This window comes from Hypanus sabinus, chromosome 2 (genome assembly GCF_030144855.1).
Source record: "Hypanus sabinus isolate sHypSab1 chromosome 2, sHypSab1.hap1, whole genome shotgun sequence".
Lineage (NCBI taxonomy): Eukaryota > Metazoa > Chordata > Chondrichthyes > Myliobatiformes > Dasyatidae > Hypanus > Hypanus sabinus.
In genome coordinates, this window is record NC_082707.1 from 20566887 (window position 1) to 20590517 (window position 23631).

Here is a 23631-nt window from a genome sequence, read left to right on the forward strand (position 1 = left end):
CGTGTTCTAAATGTAAAGTAAGTTCTGGAACTTTCACCCACTGTTTTTGGACTTGTCCCAAACTTTAGACTGTTATGAAGGATAAACAGCTCTGATGGGCAGAAGGGTGCAGAGTTGCCCATCTACCCCCCCCCCCTTGGGAGAATCACAAATTGTTATTGTTGCTGTGCTGCTAATGAGAGAGAGAGATGTAAGAGAAAACATGCTGGAACTGGAACATTTGCTACAGATACGAGAGAGGTAAAGCAGAGTGAGACTTCCCTGTGTTATAGCAGTGTTATAGACTTCACAGTGTTATAGCAGGGCTGGTGGGGACTTGTGTGTGTGTGTCCACTCATGCCAGAGTGACGAGTCCACCACAGAAGAATGGTCTAGCTGAAGGACAGAGGGGTCATACCTGAATGGCCACAACAGAACGACGGATCAAGAACATAAAGGAAGATTTGCATGCCTGTAGCTGTTACTGCTCGCTCTCTCTCCAATGATTACAACACAACAACCAACATCTACCTCAGCATGTATTTTTTTAGGTTTATTATTACTAATGTGTATTATCTATATATTTGCATTATTGATATTGATTTGTGTATTTTACTAATAAACACTTTTGAATATAGTACCACCAGACTCCAACAGATTCTTCTATCTTTGCTGGTTAGACACTCAGTTACGGGGTACATAACAAATTGGGAGCTCATCTGGGATTTGATTACCAAATTGGGTGGTGCCATAAAGACGGACTTTGCGAAACTTTGGACTTTGGATGTTGCGAAACGTTTAGATCTCTCGGAAGTGAAGTCAACAATGAAAAAGTGGGAGATACAGAGGGCCATAGCCCAGCATTATATAACCGAGGATCTGTTCACACCTGATGCATTGAACCTGTTCCCTGACACGAAACCAGTTGATGGGGCGGCTCAGTTCCAGTTGGCAAAATTACGGTTGGATTATGAGGTCCAGCTAAAGGAGTTGGAGGTGAAAAGGGAAAAGGAAAGGGCTGAGTTGGAGGCACGGAGGGAGAAGGAGAAAGCTGAAAGGGAGATGGAGGAAAGGGAGATGGAGAAACAGAGGCAGCATGCGCTGGAAATGGAGAAGTTAAAGGTACAACAGGGAAGAGACCGGGTGGTAGGCTCAAGTGAGGGGTTCCAGATTGGTCGGGAGATCCAGTTGGTACCTCCATTGGAGGAGACGGATGTCGATAAGTTCTTCCTCCATTTTGAGAAAGTGGCTGTGAACCAGAACTGGCCGGAGGAGAAATGGGCCGTTCTGTTACAGAGCGTACTTAAGGGGAAGGCTCAGCAAGTGTATTCGACATTGTCCATGGAAGAGTCTAAGAATTATGAGGAAGTAAAAAGGGCTGTATTGAGGAGATACGAGTTGGTGCCAGAGGCATACCGGCAGAAGTTCCGGAATTTGAAGAAGCCCTGGAACCACATGTATTTAGAGTTTGCTCGTGAGAGACAGATGTGTTATGAGCGTTGGAGATTATGATAAACTGGTAGAGTTAATGTTGATAGAGCAATTTAAAAGTTGTATCCCTGAAAATATGAAGACATACCTGGATGAAAAGGAGACGGAGACTCTGTCTGCGACTGCCAATTTAGCAGACGAGTACGCCCTAACCCACAAGGCAAAGTTTTCCTCAAATAAGAATTACCAGAAAGACTGTAGGGACGGTAGAGAAAGCCCACCAGCTAAGGTCGAGAATAAGCCGGGAGCTAGTGGTAAAGGTAAGGAGGAGGAAAAGCAGGCTGGCAGGAAGATTCCTAGCCTGACCTGTTATAATTGTGGAAAAGTTGGTCATATTGCATCTAAGTGCTTTGCTCTGAAGAAGGAGACAGGAATAGGGAAAACAGCAATCCCTACAGGTTGTATTGAGTCGGTCAGCAGATTGATGAGGGAGGCCAAGGTAGATAGAGTTCGAGAAGGGCGTGAGAAGTTTATTTCGGAAGGGACGGTGTCTGTGAAAGAAGGAGAAACCCCAGTTCCAGTGAGGATCTGGAGAGATACTGGGGCTGACCAGTCATTGATCCTAAGTGAGGTGCTAGATTTCGGTCCTGAAACTGGAGAGGTGGTATTAAGAGGCATAGAAAAAGGGACAGAAGCTGTACCTTTGCACAGGATCATTTTAAACTGTGACCTGGTATCTGGACCAGTCGAAATAGGGGTGCAGTCAGAATTACCGAGAAACGGTGTGGATGTCCTTCTTGGTAACGATTTAGCAGGTGGTGACGTGTGTTCAGCAGTGAAATTAACAAGTAAGCCCATGAGCGCTGAGGACCCGCCCCTAGATTCTAAGATCTATCCCGCACGCGCAATCACTCGCAGCATGTCGAGAAAGGCGGCTGAGAAAGAAGACAGTTTAAATGAGTCCAGTGTTGATTTGGCTGAGACGTTTTTACCAACTCTGTACCAAGAGGGGTTAGGGGATGGTAAAGCGGAGAATAGGGAGGTGAAAGAAGGTAAAGGAGAGGAGGTAGACCTACCCTTAGCAAGGAGAGAATTTATAAAAGAGCAGGGACGTGACGAGGAGCTTGTAGCCTTGAGAGAGTCAGTTCTTTCTGAGACAGAAATGGATAAAGAACCAGAGGGCTACTACCTGAAGGAGGGAGTGTTGATGAGGAAGTGGAGGCCGACCATGGTGCCAGTCGATGAGGACTGGGCGGTGGTACATCAGGTGGTAGTACTGAAGGTGTATCGGGATGAAATTTTGAACTTAGCTCACAAGGCACCTCTAGGTGGACAGTTGGGAGTAAGGAAGACAGTGGATAGGGTTATGAAAGATTTTTATTGGCCAAATATGAGGAAGGATATTGCCTACTATTGTAAAAGGTGCCATATGTGTCAGGTGGTAGGAAAGATAAACCAGGTTATCCCTAAGGCACCTCTCAGACCGATACCCGCTTTTGAGGAGCCTTTTTCCCGAATCATTGTGGATTTTGTGGGTCCTTTGCCTAGAACTGCGAGTGGGCGGCAGTACATCATGACCATGATGTGTGCTGCTACACAATTTCCAGAGGCTGTGCCCCTGGGGAATATTAGGACTCCTGCGGTGGTAAAGGCACTCATTAAATTCTTCACCACAGTAGGGTTACCTAAAGAAATACAGTCGGATCAGGGGAGTACATTTACATCCCGTGCATTTCAGCAAATGTTGACACAGATGGGAGTTAAACAACTTTTAGCCTCTGCACACCATCCAGAATCTCAAGGAGCGTTGGAAAGATTCCACGCTACTTTAAAGACCATGATTAAAACTTACTGTCAGGAAAACACTCGAGACTGGGATGACGCATTACCACTTCTGTTATTTGCACTGAGGGATACGGTTCAGGAATCTCTGGGGTTCAGTCCATTTGAGCTCGTCTTTGGTCACAGGCCCAGAGGACCTTTAACCTTACTTAAAGAGAAATGGTCTAGCCCAAACGTTCAAGTCAGTGTGATTGACTACGTTTTGAAATTCCGGGAAAGACTCCATAAGGTATGCGACCTGGCAAAGCAAAATCTTAAAGACTCCCAGACTAAAATGAAACAATGGTATGATAAGCAAGCCCGAGAGCAAGAGTTTCACGTGGGCGATAAGGTTTTGATCCTATTTCCTGTAGTCACCAACCCCCTACAGGCAAGGTTTCAAGGACCATATAAAATGATTAAGAAAATAGACTCGCTGAATTATGTGATTGAAACACTTGATAGACAAAAGCTGAGCCAGTTGATTCACGTAAACATGCTGAAAGGTTATCACGAGTCAACCCCCGCGGTAGTTGGTGCAGTCACGAAAACCGATGAGGCAGAAAGGAGTGTTGAGGAGGGACCGGAGCGTTTTGAAAAGATAAGCATAGTAACCACCAGACTAGAGAACTCTGTTATTTTAGCCAACCTTGCTGATAAAGTCAATCACTTCGAGCCTGAACAAAGAGAGCAGCTAAAACAGCTCATTAAACGGCATACAAATTTATGTCCAGATGTTCCAAGGAGGTGTAAAGGAACAGAGCATGATGTCATTGTTACCTCGGCTCAGCCCATTAAACAATCCCCTTATTGGATGAATTTGGAAAAGACCAAGCTAGTGGAAAAAGAAATTGAGCATTTGCTGGCTGCTGGATCACGAATCCTCCTCTGCGTGGGCCTCTCCCTGCGTAGTCGTACCGAAACCAGACGGTACCATAAGATTCTGTACAGACTACAGAAAGGTGAATGCTGTCACGCAGACAGATGCTTACCCTTTCCCTAGGGTGGACGATTGTATTGATAAAATGGGGAAAGCGAGGTACATCACTAAGATTGACTTGTTAAGGGGATACTGGTGCGTTCCTTTAACGAACAGGGCTCGAGAAATTTCAGCCTTTGTCACCCCATCCGGGTTTTATGAATACAATGTCTTGCTGTTCGGAATGAAAAATGCACCAGGGACATTTCAGAGGATGATTGACATAGTGATAAAAGGGTTAACAAATACCAAGGCTTATATTGATGATGTGGTAGTTTGGAGTGACACCTGGGAGGAGCACATTAAGGCTGTAGAAAACCTGTTTAGAAGAATGTCTGCAGCCCACCTTACAGTGAACCTTACAAAGAGTGAATTTTGCCGTGCCACGATCACGTACTTGGGGTATGTGGTAGGACGGGTAGTTGGCTCCAGTGCAGGCAAAAGTACAGGCTATTTCTGAGGTTCCTGTACCTACAAATAAAAGAGCATTGAGAGGGTTTTTGGGCATGGTGGGGTACTATTGAAAATTTTGTAAGAACTTTGCGGATATCGCCCTCCCTCTTACAAAACTCCTACGGAAGGACGAAAAGTTTATGTGGAGCAATTCTTGTGAGGAAGCTTTTGAAAAGTTGAAAACTATACTGTGCCATCACCCTGTTTTAAAAGCACCTGACTTGTTAGAACCTTTCTCCCTGGTGACTGATGCAAGTGATGAGGCTGCAGGGGCAGTCCTATTGCAGAAAGCAGGGGATGGAGTGGAACACCCAGTGGCGTATTTCTCTTGGAAGTTCAATGTGCACCAGAGCAACTACTCTACTGTAGAAAAAGAATTGTTAGCACTTATCTTGGCAATACAGCATTTTGAAGTCTACATCTGTTCAGCACAAAGACCCTTAATTGTTTATACTGATCACAACCCTTTGGATTCTTGGCTAACATGAAAAATAAAAACAGGAGGTTACTAAGTTGGAGTCTGATGCTATAGGAATTTGATATTAAGATACAACACATTAAAGGGAGTGACAATGTAATCGCTGACTGTTTACCTAGATGCTAAGTTGAATGTATATCTGCATTATCTTTGTAGTTATCTTTGTAGTTTGTATTTTGTTAAACTCTGTAATTCTGTAATACGCTGTATTAGTTAATTTTCACCTTGGTGAAAATTTCCAGAAGGATGGGGGTGTTATGAAGGATGAACAGCTCTGATGGGCAGAAGGGTGCAGAATGCCCATGTCCTCCCCCCCCCCAGGAGAATCACAAACCGTTACTGTTGCTATGCTGCTCGTGAGAGAGAGAGATGAAATGAAAACATGTCGGAACATCTGCTACAGATAAGAGAGAGATAAGAAAGGGGAGAGAGACTTGTTGATTCACCATATTATGACTTCTGAGAGGGTTGTTTACCTTATACCATTCTGTTCATTAAAATTCCGCAGTGGACAGCCGGAGTGGGCTGGTTTGATGGACAAAGCCATTCAAAATTGTTTGACAACTGAGACCCCGTGAGTGGGGATAAAAGTGAGGTCTGGGGAGACACCCCTCAGACACACCAGGAGACACACTATTGAGCAATGGTTGAGTGTTGGAACCCACGTGAAGGTGTGGGGCACTGGAGACCGAACAAAGGATCGGTCAGTTTAACTCACAGTGTTACAGCAGGGCCGGTGGGGACTTGTGTGTGTGTCCACTCATGCCAGAGTGACGAGTCCACTACAGAAGAATGGTCTAGCTGAAGGGACAGAGGGGTCATACCTGAATGGCCACAACAGAACGACGGATCAAGAACGTAGAGGAAGGTTTGCCTGCCTGTAGCTGTTACTGCTTGCTCACTCTCTCTCCTACGATTACAACACAACAACCAACATCTACCTCAGCACGTATGAACTGAACTGAACTTTATATTCACATATGACAATTCATTATCCCCCAGACATTGACAGAGCTTGTTTATTATTACTTATTATTATTCCCACATTTTTAGGTTTATTATTACTAATGTATATTATCTATATATTTGCATTATTGATATTGATTTGTGTATTTTACTAATAAACACTTTTGAATATAGTACCACCAGACTCCAACGGATTCTTCTATCTTTGCTGGTTAGACATCCAGTTACGGGGTATGCAACAAGGCATACTGGAGTGATATTGTGGGTGAAATGGTAAAGGTTCTGAAGATGAAGCTTGAACTGGATCCAGTGTCTTTTCTCTTAGCAGTCGTATGATTAATGCACATCAGAAAAAAACTTTTTAACATCCTGACTTTTTGTTCGAGGAAAAACATTTTACTTTTTTGGATATCTGATAAGGCCCCTGGACTTTCTGGCTGGCGTAAATCAATCATGGAATACAATCCTTTGACCTTTTTGACATGTAATGTACACTCAAAAGCAAATAGTTTTCATAAAACATGGCAACCTTTTCTGCAGTATGTAGACGTAAACCTGTCTGCTATACCAATAAGGACCTTTGTACAGGATGTTGTGGTGAAGTCTGTATTTTGATGGAAGTGTTCCGATAGCTAATATCTGTGAGGGGAAGAAATGAAAATGTATCTGGAAATTAAAAGTTTTGTTATGCTGAGCAAGAAACAATTTTAAAAAAATAAAATTAAAAAAAAAGAATGACACTGATGGCCAAGAGCACAGAGAGGTCCATTGTAGACTGCAGAATGCAAGCTTCACTGTATAAACTACACACTCATCAACTTAACAACTAGCTCCTGCCCCATCCTGTCCAAACAAATGAGGAATATCCCTTGTCCCTAATGTATGGACCTGCACACAAATGAGGTCAGAGGGATGAGGAGGGATTGAAACCTACTGGGTACCAAAAGACCTGGAGGAAAGGTGGACATGGAGAGGATGCTTCCATTATTAGGAGAGTCCAGGGTCTCAGGTCATAGCCTCAGAAATGGAAGTGCATAACTCCACCATGGACGGTCTCAAACCCGGCTGCGAGAGGAGGAGGATTGGGCATGGGTCTAGCATCGCCATCCCACAAAAAATACAGTGCTACAGAAATGCCAACTGAAACCCTAAAGACCACATCTCTGGGAGTGGAAGGATCTCTGATGGGCTACACCTGGGAACGAATTGAAAGACAGGCCCAGGACAGAGGACTCTGGCGAAATGCTGTTGGCAGACTATGCCCCAACAGAGACGGTGGACTTAAGAAAGCATGAAAGTGTGTGGTGGCATATTTTGTGAGTGGAATAAAAATTATATGAGCACAGGATTAGTGTAAAAGAGTGATTAATGGAGAGTGTGAACTCAATGGGTTGAATAAACTGTCTCCACGTTATGAAAATAGAAATCTACTTTGGTCGGGCAATTTGCTGTTTCATAAAATGTACTTTGGTCACAGAATTAATTAGAACTGTGGTTGGCTGATTATTGCAAACAACTAAGGGCCCCACCATGGGAAACTTTTATTCTCTTGGTAGAGAAGTACAAAGTTGAGATACTGAGAACAGACAGCCAGGAAGTGGTTTAAGCACAAAATACTTCATTGACCAGAAGTGAGCTTGATGGTTAGATTGGCCCCAGCTTAAAAGGAAACAAAACCTTGCCGACTGTGCTATCCATCTGGTGCATTGATCAAATAGACATTAAAGTTACAAGTGAAGGACACTCTCCGGCTAAGCTGCTTCTTCTAACGGTGCAAAGATTTCTCCAAACGTCCCCAAGTTAAAGTAGAAGATGAATACAATTTTCCATTGTACCAACAGGTTCGCCTCATCCTCTTGGAGTGCAGGTGTGTTTTCTGCTTAATACTTGTCAGTAATCATTAACAAAGCGATTTATACAGTACATAGATAAGATTCAGAATAGGGGAATGCCCCTTCAGAACTGAAATGAGGAGGAACTTCTTTAACCAGAGTGCAGTATGTCAGCAGAATTCATTGCCACAGAGGGCTGTGAAAGACAAGTATCTGGGTATATTTAAAGAAGAGGATGATAGATTATTGATTGGTAAAGGTGTCAATGGTTACAGGGAGAAGGCAAGAGAATGGGGTTGGGAGTGAAAATAAATCCCGATATCCCTATGGATCCCAATTGCCTAATTATACCCCTATGTCTTCTGGTCTTGGAAGTAAGGGATAGTTGCCTGAGAAGTATTTAATATTAAGTTCAAGATCACAAAATCAAGGTCTTGTGCATTTACAACAGAATTGACTATTAGGTATGGGAAAATAGTTTTGCTAACTGCCGCGTGCCAGTGAGGTTAGCAGCAGGATGATTTGACAGATAAAGGTGTGGCTGAGAAGCTGGTGCGGGGGCAGGGGTTCAGGTTCTTGGACCGTTGGGATCTCTTCTTGGGGAGGCATAACATGTACAAATGAGGAAGGTTGCACCTGGATTCAAGGGGGACCAATATTCCAGTGGGCAGTTCTGTTGGAGCTGTTGGGAAGGGTTTAAATTAATTTGGCAGGGGGATGGAAACTGGAGTTAGGGGATTAAAGATAGGGATAAGACAGATGGTAAAATAAAACAAAGATAGTGTGCAATCAGGCTGTCAGGAAGGGCAGATATATAATAGGATACAACTGCAGCCAGCGGGGTGAGTATCAGTGCATTAGGAATGTAGAATCAAAAGGGTAGCAAGCAAATACAGTATTCAAAATGTTATATCTCAATGCACAGAGTATTAAAAAATACGTTGGATGATTTCTTCTTGTACTTTCACTGATTGTCGGGTATGATGTTGTGGCCATCACTCAATCATGGCTCATGGATGGCTGTAGTTGGGAGCTGAATGTCCAAGGTTAGGGATAGGAATGTAGGCAGAAGGGGTGGTGTGGCTCTACTTGTAAAGAATGGCATCAAATCATTAGAAAGATGTGACACAGGATCAGAAGATGTTGAATCCTTGTGGACTGAGTTAAGAAACTGCAAAGGAAAAAGGACCCTGATGACAGTTACAGTATGTACAGGCCTCCCAAAATTGGCTGGGAGGTGGACTGCTGATAGCAATGGAAAATCAAAAAAGACATCAAAAGGGCAAAGATATGATAATCATGGGAGATTTTAACATGCATGTAGATTGGGAAAATCAGGTTGGTAATGGATCTCAAGAGAGTGAGTTTGTTGCATGCCTTACGAAATGGCTTTTTTGGGCAGTTTGTCATTGCCCCTACTAGGGGGATCAGTTATACTGTATTGGGTATTATATAATGAACCAGGGGCAATTAGGGAGCTTAACATAAAGGAACCATTAGGAAGCAGTGATCACCATATGGTTGCATTCAACTTGAAATTTAAAGTCCGACATAGCAGTATTTCATTGTAGTAAGGGAAATTGCAGTGGTATGAGAGAGGAATTGGCCAGAGTAAATTGAAAGGAGATGCTGGCAGGGATGGCAGAAGAGCAACAATGCCTTGAGCTTCTGGGAAAAATGAGGAAGGTTCGGGACAGATGTGGATAGGAAAAGCTTTTTCAAGTATGTAAAAAATAAAAGAGAGATTACAGTGGATCTAGGACTGCTAGAAAATGAGGCCGGAGAAATAATAATGGGGGACAGGGAGATGGCAGATGAACTAAATGAACCTTTTACATCAGATTTCACCATGAAAGGCAAAAGCAGTTTGCCAGGTTTCGAAAGGTGTGAGGGAAGAGAAGTGAGTGCAGTTACTATTACATGGCAGAAGGTGCGCACAAAGCTCAAAGACCTAAAGGTGCATAAGTCACCCAGACCAGATGATCTGCACCCTAGGGTTCTGAAAGAGGTGGCCTAAGAGATTATGCAAATGTGACTCCACTCTTTAAGAACAGAGGGAGGCAGCAGAAAGGAAATTATACACCGGTTAGCCTGACCTCAGTGGTTGGAAAGATGCTGGAATCAATTGTTAAGGATGAGGCTATGGAGTACTTGGTGACAGAGGACAAGATAGGACAAAGTCAACAAGGTTTCCTTAAGGGAAAATCCTGCCTGACAAACCTGATGGAATTCTTTGAGGAGATTACAAGTCGGATTGATAAAAGAGATGCAGTGGATGTTATACATTTGGATTTTCAGAAGGCATTTGACAAGGTGCAAAGCATGAAGCTGCTTATCAAATTAAAAGCCCATGGTATTACAAGAAAGTTACTAGCATGGTTAGAGCATGGCTGATTGGTAGGAGGCAGTGAGTGGGAATAAAAGGATCCTTATCTGGTGGGCTGCAGTGACTAATGGTGTCCAGCAGGGTCAGTGTAAGTACTGCTTCTTTTATGCTGTATATCAATGATTTAGAACATAGAGCATAGAATAGTACAGCACATTACAGGCCCTTCGGCCCACAATGTTGTGCCAACCCTCAAACCCTGCCTCCCATATAACCCCCCACCTTAAATTCCTCCATATACCTGTCTAGTAGTCTCTTAAATTTCATTTAGATGACAGAATAGATGGCTTTGTTACTAAATTTGCAGATGGTACAAAGATTAGTGGAGGAGTAGGCATTGATGAGCAAACAAAAAGGCTGCAGAAGGTCTCAGATTAGGAGATTGAGAGAGAAAGTGACAAATTAAATACAATGTTGAGAAATGCATGGTCGTGCACTTTAGTAGAAATAAATATGCAGACTACTTTCTAAACAGGGATAAAATCCAGAGATCTGAGATGCAAAGTGACTTGGGAATCCTTGTGCAGAACACCCTGAAGGTTAACTTGCTGGTTGAGTCAGTGGTGTGGAAGGCAAATGCCATGTTAGCATTCATTTCATGAGGTCCAGAATACAAGAGTACGGATGTGATGCTGAGGCTTTATAAGGCACCGGTGAGGCCTCACCTTGAGTATTGTGAACAGTTTTGGACTCCTAACCTAAGAGAAGGTGTGCTGGCATTGGAGAGGGTTCAGAGGAGGTTCACAAGGATGATCCCATGAATGAAAAGGTTATCAGACGTGGAATGTTTGTTGGCTCTGGATCTGTACTCGCTGGAAGTGAGAAGCTGAGGAGGGATCTCACTGAAACCTTTCGAATGTAGAAAGGCTGAGACAGAGTGAATGTGGAAAGAAAGTTTCCCATGGTGGTGTAGACTAAGACAGGAGGCCACAGCCTCTGGATTCAGGGGCATCCATTTAAAACAAGATGCGGAGATATTTCTTTAGCCAGAGGGTGGTAAAGTTGTGAAATTTGTTATCACAGACGGCTGTGGAGGCCAGGTCATTGGGTGTATTTAAGCTGGAGATTGAGAGGTTCTTGATTGGACATGGCATCAAAGATTATGGGGAGAAGGTCGGAGAGTGGGGCTGAGGAGGGGAAAGAAGGATCAGCCATGATTGAATGGAGGAGCAGACTTGATGGGCCAAATAGCCTAATTCTGCTCCTGTGCCGTATGGTCTTAAAACAAATCTCAGGATAGTATATGGTGACATGCAAGTATTTTGATGATAAATTTACTTTGAACTAGTTTATCCTCCTTCATGGATGCTGCCTGACTTGATGTTTTTCTCCAACAGAGTGTGTGTGCCGCACTCAATACTCTTTACACCAATGTCTTGTAGAGCTGTAACATGACATCCTAACTATTGTACTCAGTGCCCTCATTTCAATGAAGCCAAGTGTGCCATACCAACTGTATTGCCAGGTTTTAAACTTGGGGAAGTTAAAGCCTACAACTTCAAAATAGTCGCCAATTCTTTTTCATTAATAAATATGAGGGCGCGACAGTAACGTAGAGTGCAGCACAACGCCATTACAGCTCAGGGCGTCTAAGTTCAGAGTTCAGTTTGGGCACAGTCTATAAGGAGTCTGTATGTTCTCTCCGTGACCATGTGGGCTTCCTTCAGGTGCACCTGTTTCCTCCCAATGACCAGTTAACCTGGTAACCAATTCGTACTAACGATGTACCAGATCGTAGGTAAATTATCCTGTGATTAGGCTAGGGTTAAATGGGTGGGCTGCTGGGTAGCAGGGCTCATTGGGCCAGAAGGGTTTGTTCTGTGATGTGATAAATCTCTAAATAAAAAGTTAAATATCAAAAAGAAATCATGGCAAAAGAAAGCAACTACTGGAATTCCCTTCCTGCAATTGAAAATGGACACAAGGAGCTTGTGATCTGTCACTAGCATAAACATTTGTCCGTAGAGGTAGTGGTGGAGCTTCTTTATTCCCCATACTAGACTAGGGGCCTCTCAGTTGATCTGTGCAGAGTTGTGTTCTGCGCTCGTCAGTGATCCTGAAGCAAATGCAATCAGGCGTTCAGATCAATCTTACATAGTGTGTGACAAAACTGCTGCAAAGCCATATGTATGCCAGTCTGATGGGCAGGAAACGGTCGTAATGAGTGAGCAGTTCATCGGATGTTATTAGCCTCTTTATTTCCTTGAATGCTTTTTCCACATTTTTCTGACTATTCCCACTTTGCTCCTGTCTGTAACAGTTCACTCACTGGATGCAGCACTGTAGCAATATTTGGGAGAAACCGTGGTAGTAGTTTACAAGGCCCAAGTATGACCTGAATTGTGACACATTTTCTGGTTTGGGTGCCTGTAGCACTGATTCAGTCTTCTCTTGTGACTTACATAAGCCATGTTTGTCAATGACACGTCCACAATAGGAGATTTCATTCTTGAAAAGCTCATATTTCTCTCTCTTTGCATGCAGATTATATTCTCTCAGCCTGGTAAGCACTTTACCAAGGCTCTGGAGGTGCTCTTCATCGTTTTTGCCAAACACAATGCTGTCATCAAGGTAACATTATGTTCCTTGGAGCACTTGGCCCATTACTCTTTGCCAAATTGCTGGAACTGATGCCTTACCAAAGACGAGATGATTATACTGGAATGGTCCCTTGTGACTGTTGATTGTGAGGAATTTCTTGCTCGACCCCTCAAGCTCCATTTGCAGACAAGCTTGTGAAAAGTCAATCTTTGAGAACCTCTTCCTGCATGCCAAAGATGCAAAAATGTCTTCCATCCATGGCAGGGGGTACTGCACAGTACACAGCACCGGGTTGATGTTCACCTTGAAATCCCCCCATCACAAACGGCTCCAGCCTTCCCTTCCTTGATCACCAGGACAACAGCGTAGCCCAATCACTCCACTCAACCTTGGAGAGAATTCCAGCCACCTCCCAGCTCTGCAGTTCAGCATCCACTTTGGACATAGTGTGCAAGGCACTGGACGCGCTTTGTGGAATCATAGAGTGAGTGCTTCATTCAATTCCATTCTGGCCTTCATACCTTTGAGTTTACTGAACCTCTTCTCAAACACCTTCTCATCAGCATTAAGCAGCTGTGCCAGGTTCTGGTTGGTGCTACCATCTGGGCTGCCTTTACCTGTTGGTGCCACACCGAGAGCTCTGATTGAGTGCCAGTCCAGTTGGAGTTTTCTCAACCACTCACCTCCGCAAAATGCTATCCCTCCACTTTTCAATACATAAAGCTCTGACTGTTGTGTCTGGGCTCCATACGTCACATTTACTTTGTTTGCCTTTGGGAGACACTTTTCAGCAGGCGTAAATCTTTAGCATCACTGAAGTCGTCTCTAACTGTATCTTAGAAAACAGTCTGTTGTAGGTAGCCTCTGGAATTATGGACAAAGCTGACCCTGTATCCAGCTCCACTTTCAGTTTTACACCAGACACATCTATTGTGGTCCAAATGATTTTGTGTTCTGCTTCAGTTATACTGTGCAGTTCTCGGCATGACAGTTCACCTTTGTCAGACTCTATGTTGTCTGATTCTGTTTTACATTCGGTAACTTTATGCATTGTTTAGTTTTGTGTTTGGGACTTTTCACTCAGTTGTGCTTTTTGTCTGCCTTTCATATTCTCTCTACGTGACCTTGTCTGTGACAATTCCTGCAGACTTTTTCTTTGAACGAACAGTCAGTTACATCATAGGAAGATTTACCAAATCGATTGCATTTTTGGGTTTCTGCACCGTTCAGGGACACTTTGTGCATTTCACATTCTAACCTTTTTTCCTGTAGTTCTGCAGTCTCTAACGATATTGCCACAGTCTAAGGTTAGGTCTCTTTCTGTCAGCAGACATTTTTGAGTGCTTTGATTATGCATGCCACATACAAGCCTGTTCCTTAATGCATCAGAAAGTCCATCTCTAAAGTCATAGAAATGGGAAAGTTTGTGTTTTTCTACAATGTATTCAGAAATGCTTTCATCCTTTGACTGGCTCCTTTTGTATAGTCTAAATCTCTCAGCTGTTGCAGTGGTTTAGGGCACAAGTGATTTTGTAAAACTGTGACAGTTTCATTAAACGTCTTTGCTTGCTAGCTTTGCAGGGGTTACTAGGTTGCATAAGAGACTGCATGTTCTTAGGCCCGTTGAGCTAAAAAGCATAAGGACTTTCTTTTTCTCTTCCACACTGTCCACCCTCTCGATATATGACTCCCAGCCTTCATTAGTGCTATCAAAGAACAAAGACCAAGGAACAATGCAGCACAGTACAGGCCATTCGGCCCACAATGTTGTGCCGACCCTTAAACCCTGCCTCCCATATAACCCCCCACCTTAAATTCCTGCATATACCTGTCCAGTCATCTCTTAAATTGCACTAGTGTATCTGCCTCCACCACTGACTCGGGCAGTGCATTCCACACATCAACCACTCTCTGAGTGAAAAACCTTCCTCTAATATCTCCCTTGAACTTCTCTCCCCTTACCTTAAAGCCATGTCCTCTTGTACTGAGCAGTGGTGCCCTGGGAGAGAGGCGCTGATTGTCCACTCTATCTATTCCTCTTAATATCTTGTACACCTCTATCATGTCTCCTCTCATCCTCCTTCTCTCCAGAGAGTAAAGCCCTAGCTCCCTTAAATTTGTTAACTTTCTTGACTGAAGCCATCACCATGTTATTTTCACTTTAAATTCAGCACGTCTTTCACTGTTACCATGCACGGTACTCTCACATTTGTTAGCGTTTGGGATGCCCTTCTTACACTGTTTAACTCTCACTGTTTCGTCCTGCAATTGTCCGTGCAGTTTGTGATATTTTCTGACATTCAGGCTTGTCCTTGACACCAAATTGTGTCTGCGCAAAACTATATATCAATTCAATAAAAGGACGCACACAGGAGATGGCTTTAACTGGTATATTCACATAGGGGAGGGAGAGAGAGGGAGAGGAGAGGGGAGAGAGAGGGGGAGAGAGAGAGGGGAGAGAGGGGGGACAGAGGGGGGAGAGAGAGGGGAGAGAGAGGGGAGTGAGAGGGGGAGGGGGAGAGGGGGAGAGAGGGGGAGAGAGGGGGAGAGAGGGGGAGGGGAGGGGAGAGAGTGGGGGAGAGAGAGGGGGAGAGAGGGGAGAGAGAGGGGGAGAGAGAGCGGGGAGAGAGGGGGGAGAGAGGGAGAGAGAGGGGGGAGAGAGGGGGAGGGGGAGGGGAGAGAGAGAGGGGAGAGAGAGGGGGAGAGAGAGGGGGAGAGAGAGGGGAGAGAGAGGGGGAGAGAGAGGGGGGAGAGAGAGGGGGGAGAGAGAGGGGGGAGAGAGAACAAACAATGTGCATGCATAGACAACATCGCATGCTCAGACAACAGATCAGTATGTAGTGCTGAGAGGTGGGGGTCATTGCTCTAAAAGAAATAGATCCATACATTACACAAGGCCAAGAAGGTGGGTGTCCTTAATAATGATTAATTGGCCGCTGTAAATTATTCTTGGTGACTCACTGAAGAATCAGAGGGGAGGGGGAGATGATAAGCATTTGTGAGAACGGGCTACTGGGAAATTAGTTGGGGGGAAATGCGACTGATTGTGTTGCTGAAAGTTTGCATAATTTCTAAGTAAGATATTACAGTAAGCAGTGATGATCACTGTCTCAACAAAGTCTTAAACTAACCTGTTTCATCATCAATTTATACAGTAGGTGCACCCATGGAGTTTTTGAAACAAGTCGACCCAGCTCCGAACGGGACCACAGCGGAGAACGGCACTACCAACTGCAACTTTACTTCGCAAAGTTTTGTGACATTTCAGATGATAGCCTATATAATTATTTGTGTAATCGGAATCTTTCTCAATGGCCTCGCGTTCTACGTGTACTTCTGTCACATTCCCAGTACCAAGAACATCATCATCTACCTGAAGAACCTGGTCATAGCTGACAGCTTGCTGGTTCTCTCACTGCCCATAAAGATCCTCAGAGCCAGCAAGCCGTCTCTGCACCTGAGCAGAATTTACTGCGGCTTTACAGCATCCTTTTTCTATTTGAACGTGTACTCCAGCGTTTTATTTCTGGGTTTCATCGCAGCCACCAGATACCTGAAGATTGTCAGACCCCTCAGCAGCCACGCTTTTCAAAACCTGAGGACTGCTAAGCGCCTCTCTCTGGTAACCTGGGGCATTCTCCTCCTCGTTGGATTGCTGTTTGTGATTCTGATAAACAAGGGGAACAATCAACAAAGAAGTGACCCTCAAATTTGTCTGAAAGTCGGAAAGGAGCAGAACGCCATTTACTTGTTTGCCCACTTAGCAGGTTTAGTGACCTTCTTCCTTGTGCTGGCCGGAGTTGGTTACTGCTACTCACAGATCTCCAATCAGCTTCACACGTCGACTTTCTTGCACTCAGTGAAGACACAAGCCAAGGCAAAGAACAACATTCTAATTCTGCTGGCTGTGTTCTTTATTTGTTTTGTGCCATACCACATTGTAAAACTTCCTTACTTGTTAAGCCAGACCGATTTCATTACAGACTGCTACTGGCAAAAGTTTTTGTTCAATGCTAATGAATTTTGCCTCTTGCTGTCAACACTTAATGCATGCTTCGATCCGGTCATCTATTTCCTATTTTGCAAGGCATTTAGGGCAAAGTTAGGTCTGGACACAAAGGTTCAGGAGCCCAATGAAATTAGTGCACCTGATAATGCCTCACATCAACAGCAAGAGGCTATGCATTCTGTCCCAATTTAGGAAGGTACAGAATGTGTATAATTCTGGCCTCGCAGTCTTTGATGGTGTTTAAACATAAGACCGTAAGACATAGGAGCAGAATTAGTTCATTATGCCCATCGAGTCTGATCTGTCATTCCATCATGGCTGATTTATTATCCTTTTCAACACAATTCTCCTCCTCTTTTCCCATAACCTTTGACACCCTTACAAATCAAAAACCTATCAACTTCTGCTTTAAATATACATAATGATTTGGCCTCCACTGCTGTCTGAGGTGATGAATTCCACAGATTCACCGTGACCTAAAGAAATTCCTCCTCATCTTTATTCTAATTCCCCCTCATATCTCTAAGATGTGCAGGTTGATAGTTAAGATTGATTCGCTTTATGTGTCACATGTACCTCAAAACATCAAAACAGTGAAGTGTGCCATTTGCATCAATGACCAAGACGGCATCACCACTGAAAGGCTTGTCTCGCATACTGTTCATACAGATCAAGTCATTGTGCAGTGCAGTGAGGTAAAACAATTATGGAGGGTTCCTTCTGAAGATAATCCATGTTGCAGTCATTTCCCCAGGAACCTGCTCACAGTATCGAAAATAAATTGGGAAGAGAGGCCACATGTGGTGGGCAGTAGGGGGTAACAACTAGCAAATTTACAGACAGCAACAAAATTGATGTTGCAGCCAAGAGCGAAGGTCGTTGCCCAAGTCTTTAGAGGGGCAGGGGTCAGCTGGAAAGTTGGGCAGAGCGGTGGCAGATGGAGTTTAAAACAGGCAAGTGTGCACTTTGGGTACTCAAATCCTGTCAGGGCATATGGAATAAAATGCCAGAGGCCTTAGGAGCATCAATATACAGAGACACTGTGAGGTGCAGATACGCAAGCACTCTGAAAGTAGAAACACAGGGGACAGGGTCATGAAAAGTCATTTGACATGCTTGCATTCTAAGGCCGAGCTACTGACGATAAGAGTAGGTGTCATGCTGTAGTTGTTAGAAGTGTTTGTTAGACCACACTCAGAGTGTTTTGTAGAGTTCTGGTCCCCACACTACAGGCAGCATGGGGGTCTCAATACCGAGGTTGCAGAAGAGGTTGACCAAGATGTTGCCTAAAAGGAAAGCCTGTAGTTAAAAAGAGAAGTCAGATAAGGTAGGCTGATTCTCACAGGAATGGGGGAGGCTAAGGTTGGCCTTATAGAGGCTGATACAATAATGAGTGGCAGCAGTTAGAATGTTTTGTCCCCAAGCCAGAGTAGTCTGGATCTAGAAGGCATAGGTTCAAGGTGAAAGGGGAGAAAATTAACATAACATTTAAACAGTGAATGCATACAATGACCTGCCAGAGCAGGTGGTGGAGGAGGCAAGTACTATTACAGCAGGTTAAAGGCATTTGGACAGGTATCTGGATAAGAAAGGTACAGAGCAAGGTTCTCAAGATTGGGCTCCACAGACTCCTCAATTAATGATAAAGATCCACAGCATAAAAACAGGTTGTGAACCCTTGGCTTAGAGGGATAAAGACTTAATATGGGCAAATAACGCAACAAATAAGGACCATGGCCAGTAGGCTGTAAGTGCCTGTTTCTGTGACATACAACCCTTTACACTTATTTTACGCTGTTATCTCAGCTATTGCTCACAAACTTGAGTGTAAGTGAATCGTTAAAATTTACAAATGAGATACTAATTACATGAGACTTCTAAAAGCTCAATGACAAGAAAAGTAAGTTTATGGTTTCCCTGACATTTAACTAGAATTTATTGGAGTCAGTCAAAAGCTACAGGAATGTTGTTGTCAGTCTGCATGTTGGTTTCAGCAAGTGTTTTGATGGTGCATGATTAAAACTGTGGTATTACATATATGTAAAACACCACATTTCCTCTTGCTCAACTGTGAGTCACATTGTGAACTTTGAAAGTAGTAACGAACAACCAATCTTTCAAAGTTTACAAGAGAACAGAAGTGTGTTGACAATGGCCTAAAAGTCCTGTGGAACACAAGGAAATAAATGACAAGTATTATTTGCGAAGAAGTTGGAGCTTTGAAATTAGTAAATTTTGTTCCAATTAGGCAGGAAATTGGTGAGGCCATGTTTGGAATACTTTGTAGAGTTCTGGTTTCCTTACCCAAAAAAAGGACACAAGAGCACATGGGACAGTGCAAAGGAGATTAACCAAGATAATTCCTGCGGTGAGAAGATTGTACTATTGAGAGAGGCTAAACATGTTACATCTCTATTCTCAGGAATTGAGACAAATGGAGATTTTATTGTAACCTTCCTTAAGATCTTACTGATTTTAAATATTATTTACTATTTATTTTGTAACTTACAATAATTTTAATGTCTTGCAAAGTACTGCCACACCAGAACAATAAATTTCATGAGGTATGTCAGTGATAATAAACCTGATTCTGATTCACAACATCTTACAGCTTGACAGCGTTGAGATATAGTTTATTGATTTACAGATAAGCATGCTATCAGACCAATGAGCCTGCTCCGACCAAACACATCCATGTGACCTAATAATCTTTAGCCAATTGGAATTAAGGAGAAAACCGGGGCAATCAGAGGAAATCTACATGGCAGCAGAGGGAACGTACTAATTCCTTACAGATACGGTACAATTGAACTCATGTCTCTGGCACTGTGCTAGCGTTATGTAGCTGCTAAGTTACTGAGAAACTGACAATCAAGACATTTTCAATTGTGGCTGAATGTCAAACAGGAAGGCACACTTTCAACAGGGGCAGTTGTTAAAATCAAGGCAGGACAGCTCGAGGGGCTGAGTGGCCTACTCATGCTCCTATCCTGTCTTTTTGTCTTCCATGTGGACAATGTGCTCAACCAGATACATCATAATCCATTACCTGCATGACCACAGATATCTGATTGATTAGTTATAGAGCAGGACAAAACACAAATAGGCCCTTCGGCCCAATTAGTCTATACTGAACTATTATTCTGCCTGGTCCCATTGGCCTGGATGTGGACAAGAGTCCTCCATACCTCTCCCGTGTACACTCAGTGGCCACATTATTATCTACACCTGCTCTTAATGCAAATGTCTAATCAGCCAATCGTGTGGCAGCAACTCAATGCATAAAAGCGTGCAGACATGGTTTAAAGAAACAGAAAAAAATTCCCCAGAGAATGTCGGTACTCTGGGCAAAAATGCCTTTTTAATGAGAGGCTTGAGGAGAATAGCCAAACTGGACAGTGCCAGCAACTCAAAGAACCACAAATTACAACAGTGGTGTGAAGAAGACTTCTCTGAGTCCACAACACATCAGACCTTCAAGTATATGGGCTACAGCAGCAGAAGACCATGAACATACACTCAGTGACCTAATACACAGGTTCTACCTGTCGCCCTGGCTACAAAGGATGGGTCTGGCCCCCTTACCGTGCAACACCCCTGTCAGCTAGTCGTTGCTGCCATACCTGTCCTTCGTAGAGAAGTTCTGCCAGGTCAACACCTTTGACCACAGGGCAATCAGGCAGTGGTCAGCTCGTAAGGCCCTGCAGGCACTGCAGGAGAAGGATGTGATGGACACAGTGGGGTGGTTCCCTGAGCAGATCGTCCAGTTCATCTGGCAAAATGCCTCATCGCCAGACCTCACCAACAGGCACCAAGACCTCGCCTGGCTGGCGGTGAGAGGGGCCCTCCCAGTCCGATCCCTCCTGTACGCCCGGAACGTCGCCTCCACACCCCTCTGCCCACGGGAGGACTGCAGTGAGGAGGAGTCGGTGACCCACCTCCTTGCACACTGTGGGTTCGCGGAGAAGGTGTGGAGGAGGATGGAAGGGGCAGTGTCGAGGTTCATCCCCAGCAGCTGAGTAACAGAGGACTCTCTGATCTACGGGCTGTTCCTGGGGACGCACATGGAGACCAACATCCAGCACTGCTGGCAGATCATCAACCCGGTGAAAGACGCTCTTTGGTCGGCCCGAAACTTGATGGTCTACCAGCACACGGAGATGTCCGTGGGGGAATGCTGCCGAATGGCACATTCTCAGCTGCAGGAGTACGTGCTGAGGGACGCACTCAAACTTGGTGTCGCCACTGCAAGGGCCCGGTGGGGAAGGACCACGGTCTAGGGTTCTTCTCCCGCGGGAGTTGAGGGGTAGGGGGGTGTGGTGAACTACATATACCTGTCTGGACACGCCCCCTGCTGACTGCTCCTGTGGCTCCTCCCACAGACCCCAGTATAAAGGCGATTGCGGCCTGAGCCCGGCCCTCAGTCTCCAGGATGTAGTATGGTGTTCAACTACTGCTTGTTCTTTCTTCCCGTCAATAAAAGCCGATATCTCGCCTTCACGTCTCAGAGAGAGTTATTGATGGTGCATTAGGGGGTGGGGTGTATACCCCTCAACAAGGGAATATAAATGCGGAATAACAGAGTGCCACGTGGGTAGCGAAAAGTGTGAAAATGTAAAGACAGCAATGGAAACAGCAGTAAAGGATTGAAAGTCATTGAATGGTTTATTGTATATAATTTTATTTTTGAATAAAGTATATTTTGTTTAATTAAAAAAATACACAGGAAACTTACATTTATACCTAATAGAGTGGCCGCTGACTGATCTATTCATCCAATTTTCTCTCAAATGTTGAAATTAAAACCATATCCACCATTTCTGCTGGCAGCTCGTTCCACACTCTCACACCGCGTGAGTGAAGAGGATCCCCTCCTCAGGCTTGCCTTAAAGATTTCACCTTTCACCCTTAACCCATGACCCCGAGTTGTAGTCTCTTCCAACTTATTGCAGAAAGTTTCTTTTGCATTTATCATTTCTATACCCCTCATAATTTTGTATATTCTACCAAATCTCCTGTCATTCTCCTACATTCCAGGGATTAAAGTCAGAACCTCCTCCTTTTAGTTTCTCCGAATGAATCCTTATTGCATATAAATCATACCTCAATTTGCAAAACTCTCCCTCCCAAGACATTTGCTCATGGAGTCAAGTCCCAGCCCAGAGGAAGAGGATGAACAGTCCTGTCTGCAAATCTGATACTGCACTGTGAGCTCCGCCATCTTGTGGACTTTGAATTAAACTGCAACCATGTCTGCGATGCCCTGATACCATTTGAAAGATCGGCAGGAAGCAGTGTACTACAAGTTATTAATTTATTTATTTATTGATATTCAGAATAGGCCCTTCTGGCCCTTCGAGCCATGCTGCCCAACAATCTTCAATCTAACCTCTGCCTAATCATGGGACAACTTACAATGACCAATTAACCAAGTAAACCAGTACATCTTTGGACTCTGAGAGAAAACCCATGTGGTCACAGGGAGAATGTAAAAACTCTCCTCACAGACAGCAGTGGGAATCTTGAGACAGTAGGGAACAGATTCTTCTAGTCCAATCAGCTGCAATATCCAGCAGCCTAAATGCAGGAAGGACAATGTACAATGACTAATTAACCTTCTAACCAGCATTCAAGATGAAACCAGAGCACCCAGAGGAAAGCCACGCAGATCATGGGGAGAATATACAAGCTTCTTACAGACGGCACCCAGAATTGAACTCCGAAATCCAGATCGCCCAAACTATAATAGTGTTGCACCAACCACTACAGGACCATGGTGACCCTGGCTAACACTATTGTTCATTACCAAGGTGACCCTGGCCAACACTGTTGTTCATTACCATGGTGACCCTGGCCAACACTGTTGTTCATTACCAAGGTGACCCTGGCTAACACTATTGTTCATTACTAAGGTGACCCTGGCCAACACTGTTGTTCATTACCAAGGTGACCCTGGCTAACACTATTGTTCATTACCAAGGTGACCCTGGCTAACACTATTGTTCATTACTAAGGTGACCCTGGCTAACACTGTTGTTCATTGCCAAGGTGACCCTGGCTAACACTGTTGTTCATTGCCATGGTGACCCTGGCCAATATTGTACATTACCATCGTGACCCTGGCCAACACTGTTGTTCATTGCCATGGTGACCCTGGCCAATATTGTTGTACATTACCATGGTGACCCTGGCCAATACTGATATTCAATACCATGCTGTTGCGTGGTGGAAGTTTGCCATGCCCAGATTGGCTACCACCTTTCTAAAAGGACATCAGTAACTACACTTCAAATGATGACTTTCAGCTGCAAAAAGCACTGTGAAATTAATGACCTTGAGAAAACTAATCTTTAAATGCACATTATTAATAGATTTTCTTTCCTCTGGGCAGTCTAGAGGAAAGAATGTCTCCATTTCATGATGTGCAATTCTGTACAATTACTCTGTCTGAGTGGCTACCATACTGTTGACACAAACATGGATTTTCCAAACCTCTAGTAATTTCTGCCCTCCATTCCTCCTTTCTTTTTCCATTCCCCATTCTGCCGCTCCTATTACCCCTGCTTTTCTCTTCACCTACCCATAACCTCCCTCTAATGCCCCTTCTCCTTCCCTTTCTCCCATGGTCCACTGCCCTCTCCTTTCAGATTCCATCTTCTTCAGTCCTTTACTTCTACCACCTATCACCACTCATCTTTTTACTTCACCTCCATTCCCCACGCACCCACCTACCCCCTCCTCTGGCCTCACATATCA

The 23631-nt window shown here is 44.2% G+C and overlaps 2 protein-coding genes across 2 annotated transcripts in view; one reads left to right on the forward strand and one right to left on the reverse strand.

Annotated features, from left to right (window-relative positions):
- Positions 1 to 23631, reverse strand: part of LOC132406765 (mediator of RNA polymerase II transcription subunit 12-like protein) — a 689991-nt gene that overhangs the window by 369296 nt on the left and 297064 nt on the right. The window lies entirely within an intron of this gene.
- Positions 13278 to 17135, forward strand: LOC132406794 (P2Y purinoceptor 14-like). Its single transcript, XM_059992786.1, has 2 exons — positions 13278 to 13350; positions 16022 to 17135. The coding sequence occupies exon 2, from the start codon at positions 16033 to 16035 to the stop codon at positions 17065 to 17067; it is 1035 nt and encodes a 344-aa protein (XP_059848769.1). The 5' UTR covers positions 13278 to 13350; positions 16022 to 16032; the 3' UTR covers positions 17068 to 17135.

Bases quoted from the DNA above. Each gene is read 5' to 3' on its own strand.
- LOC132406794 (XM_059992786.1), top strand. From the start codon at position 16,033: ATGGAGTTTTTGAAACAAGTCGACCCAGCTCCGAACGGGACCACAGCG.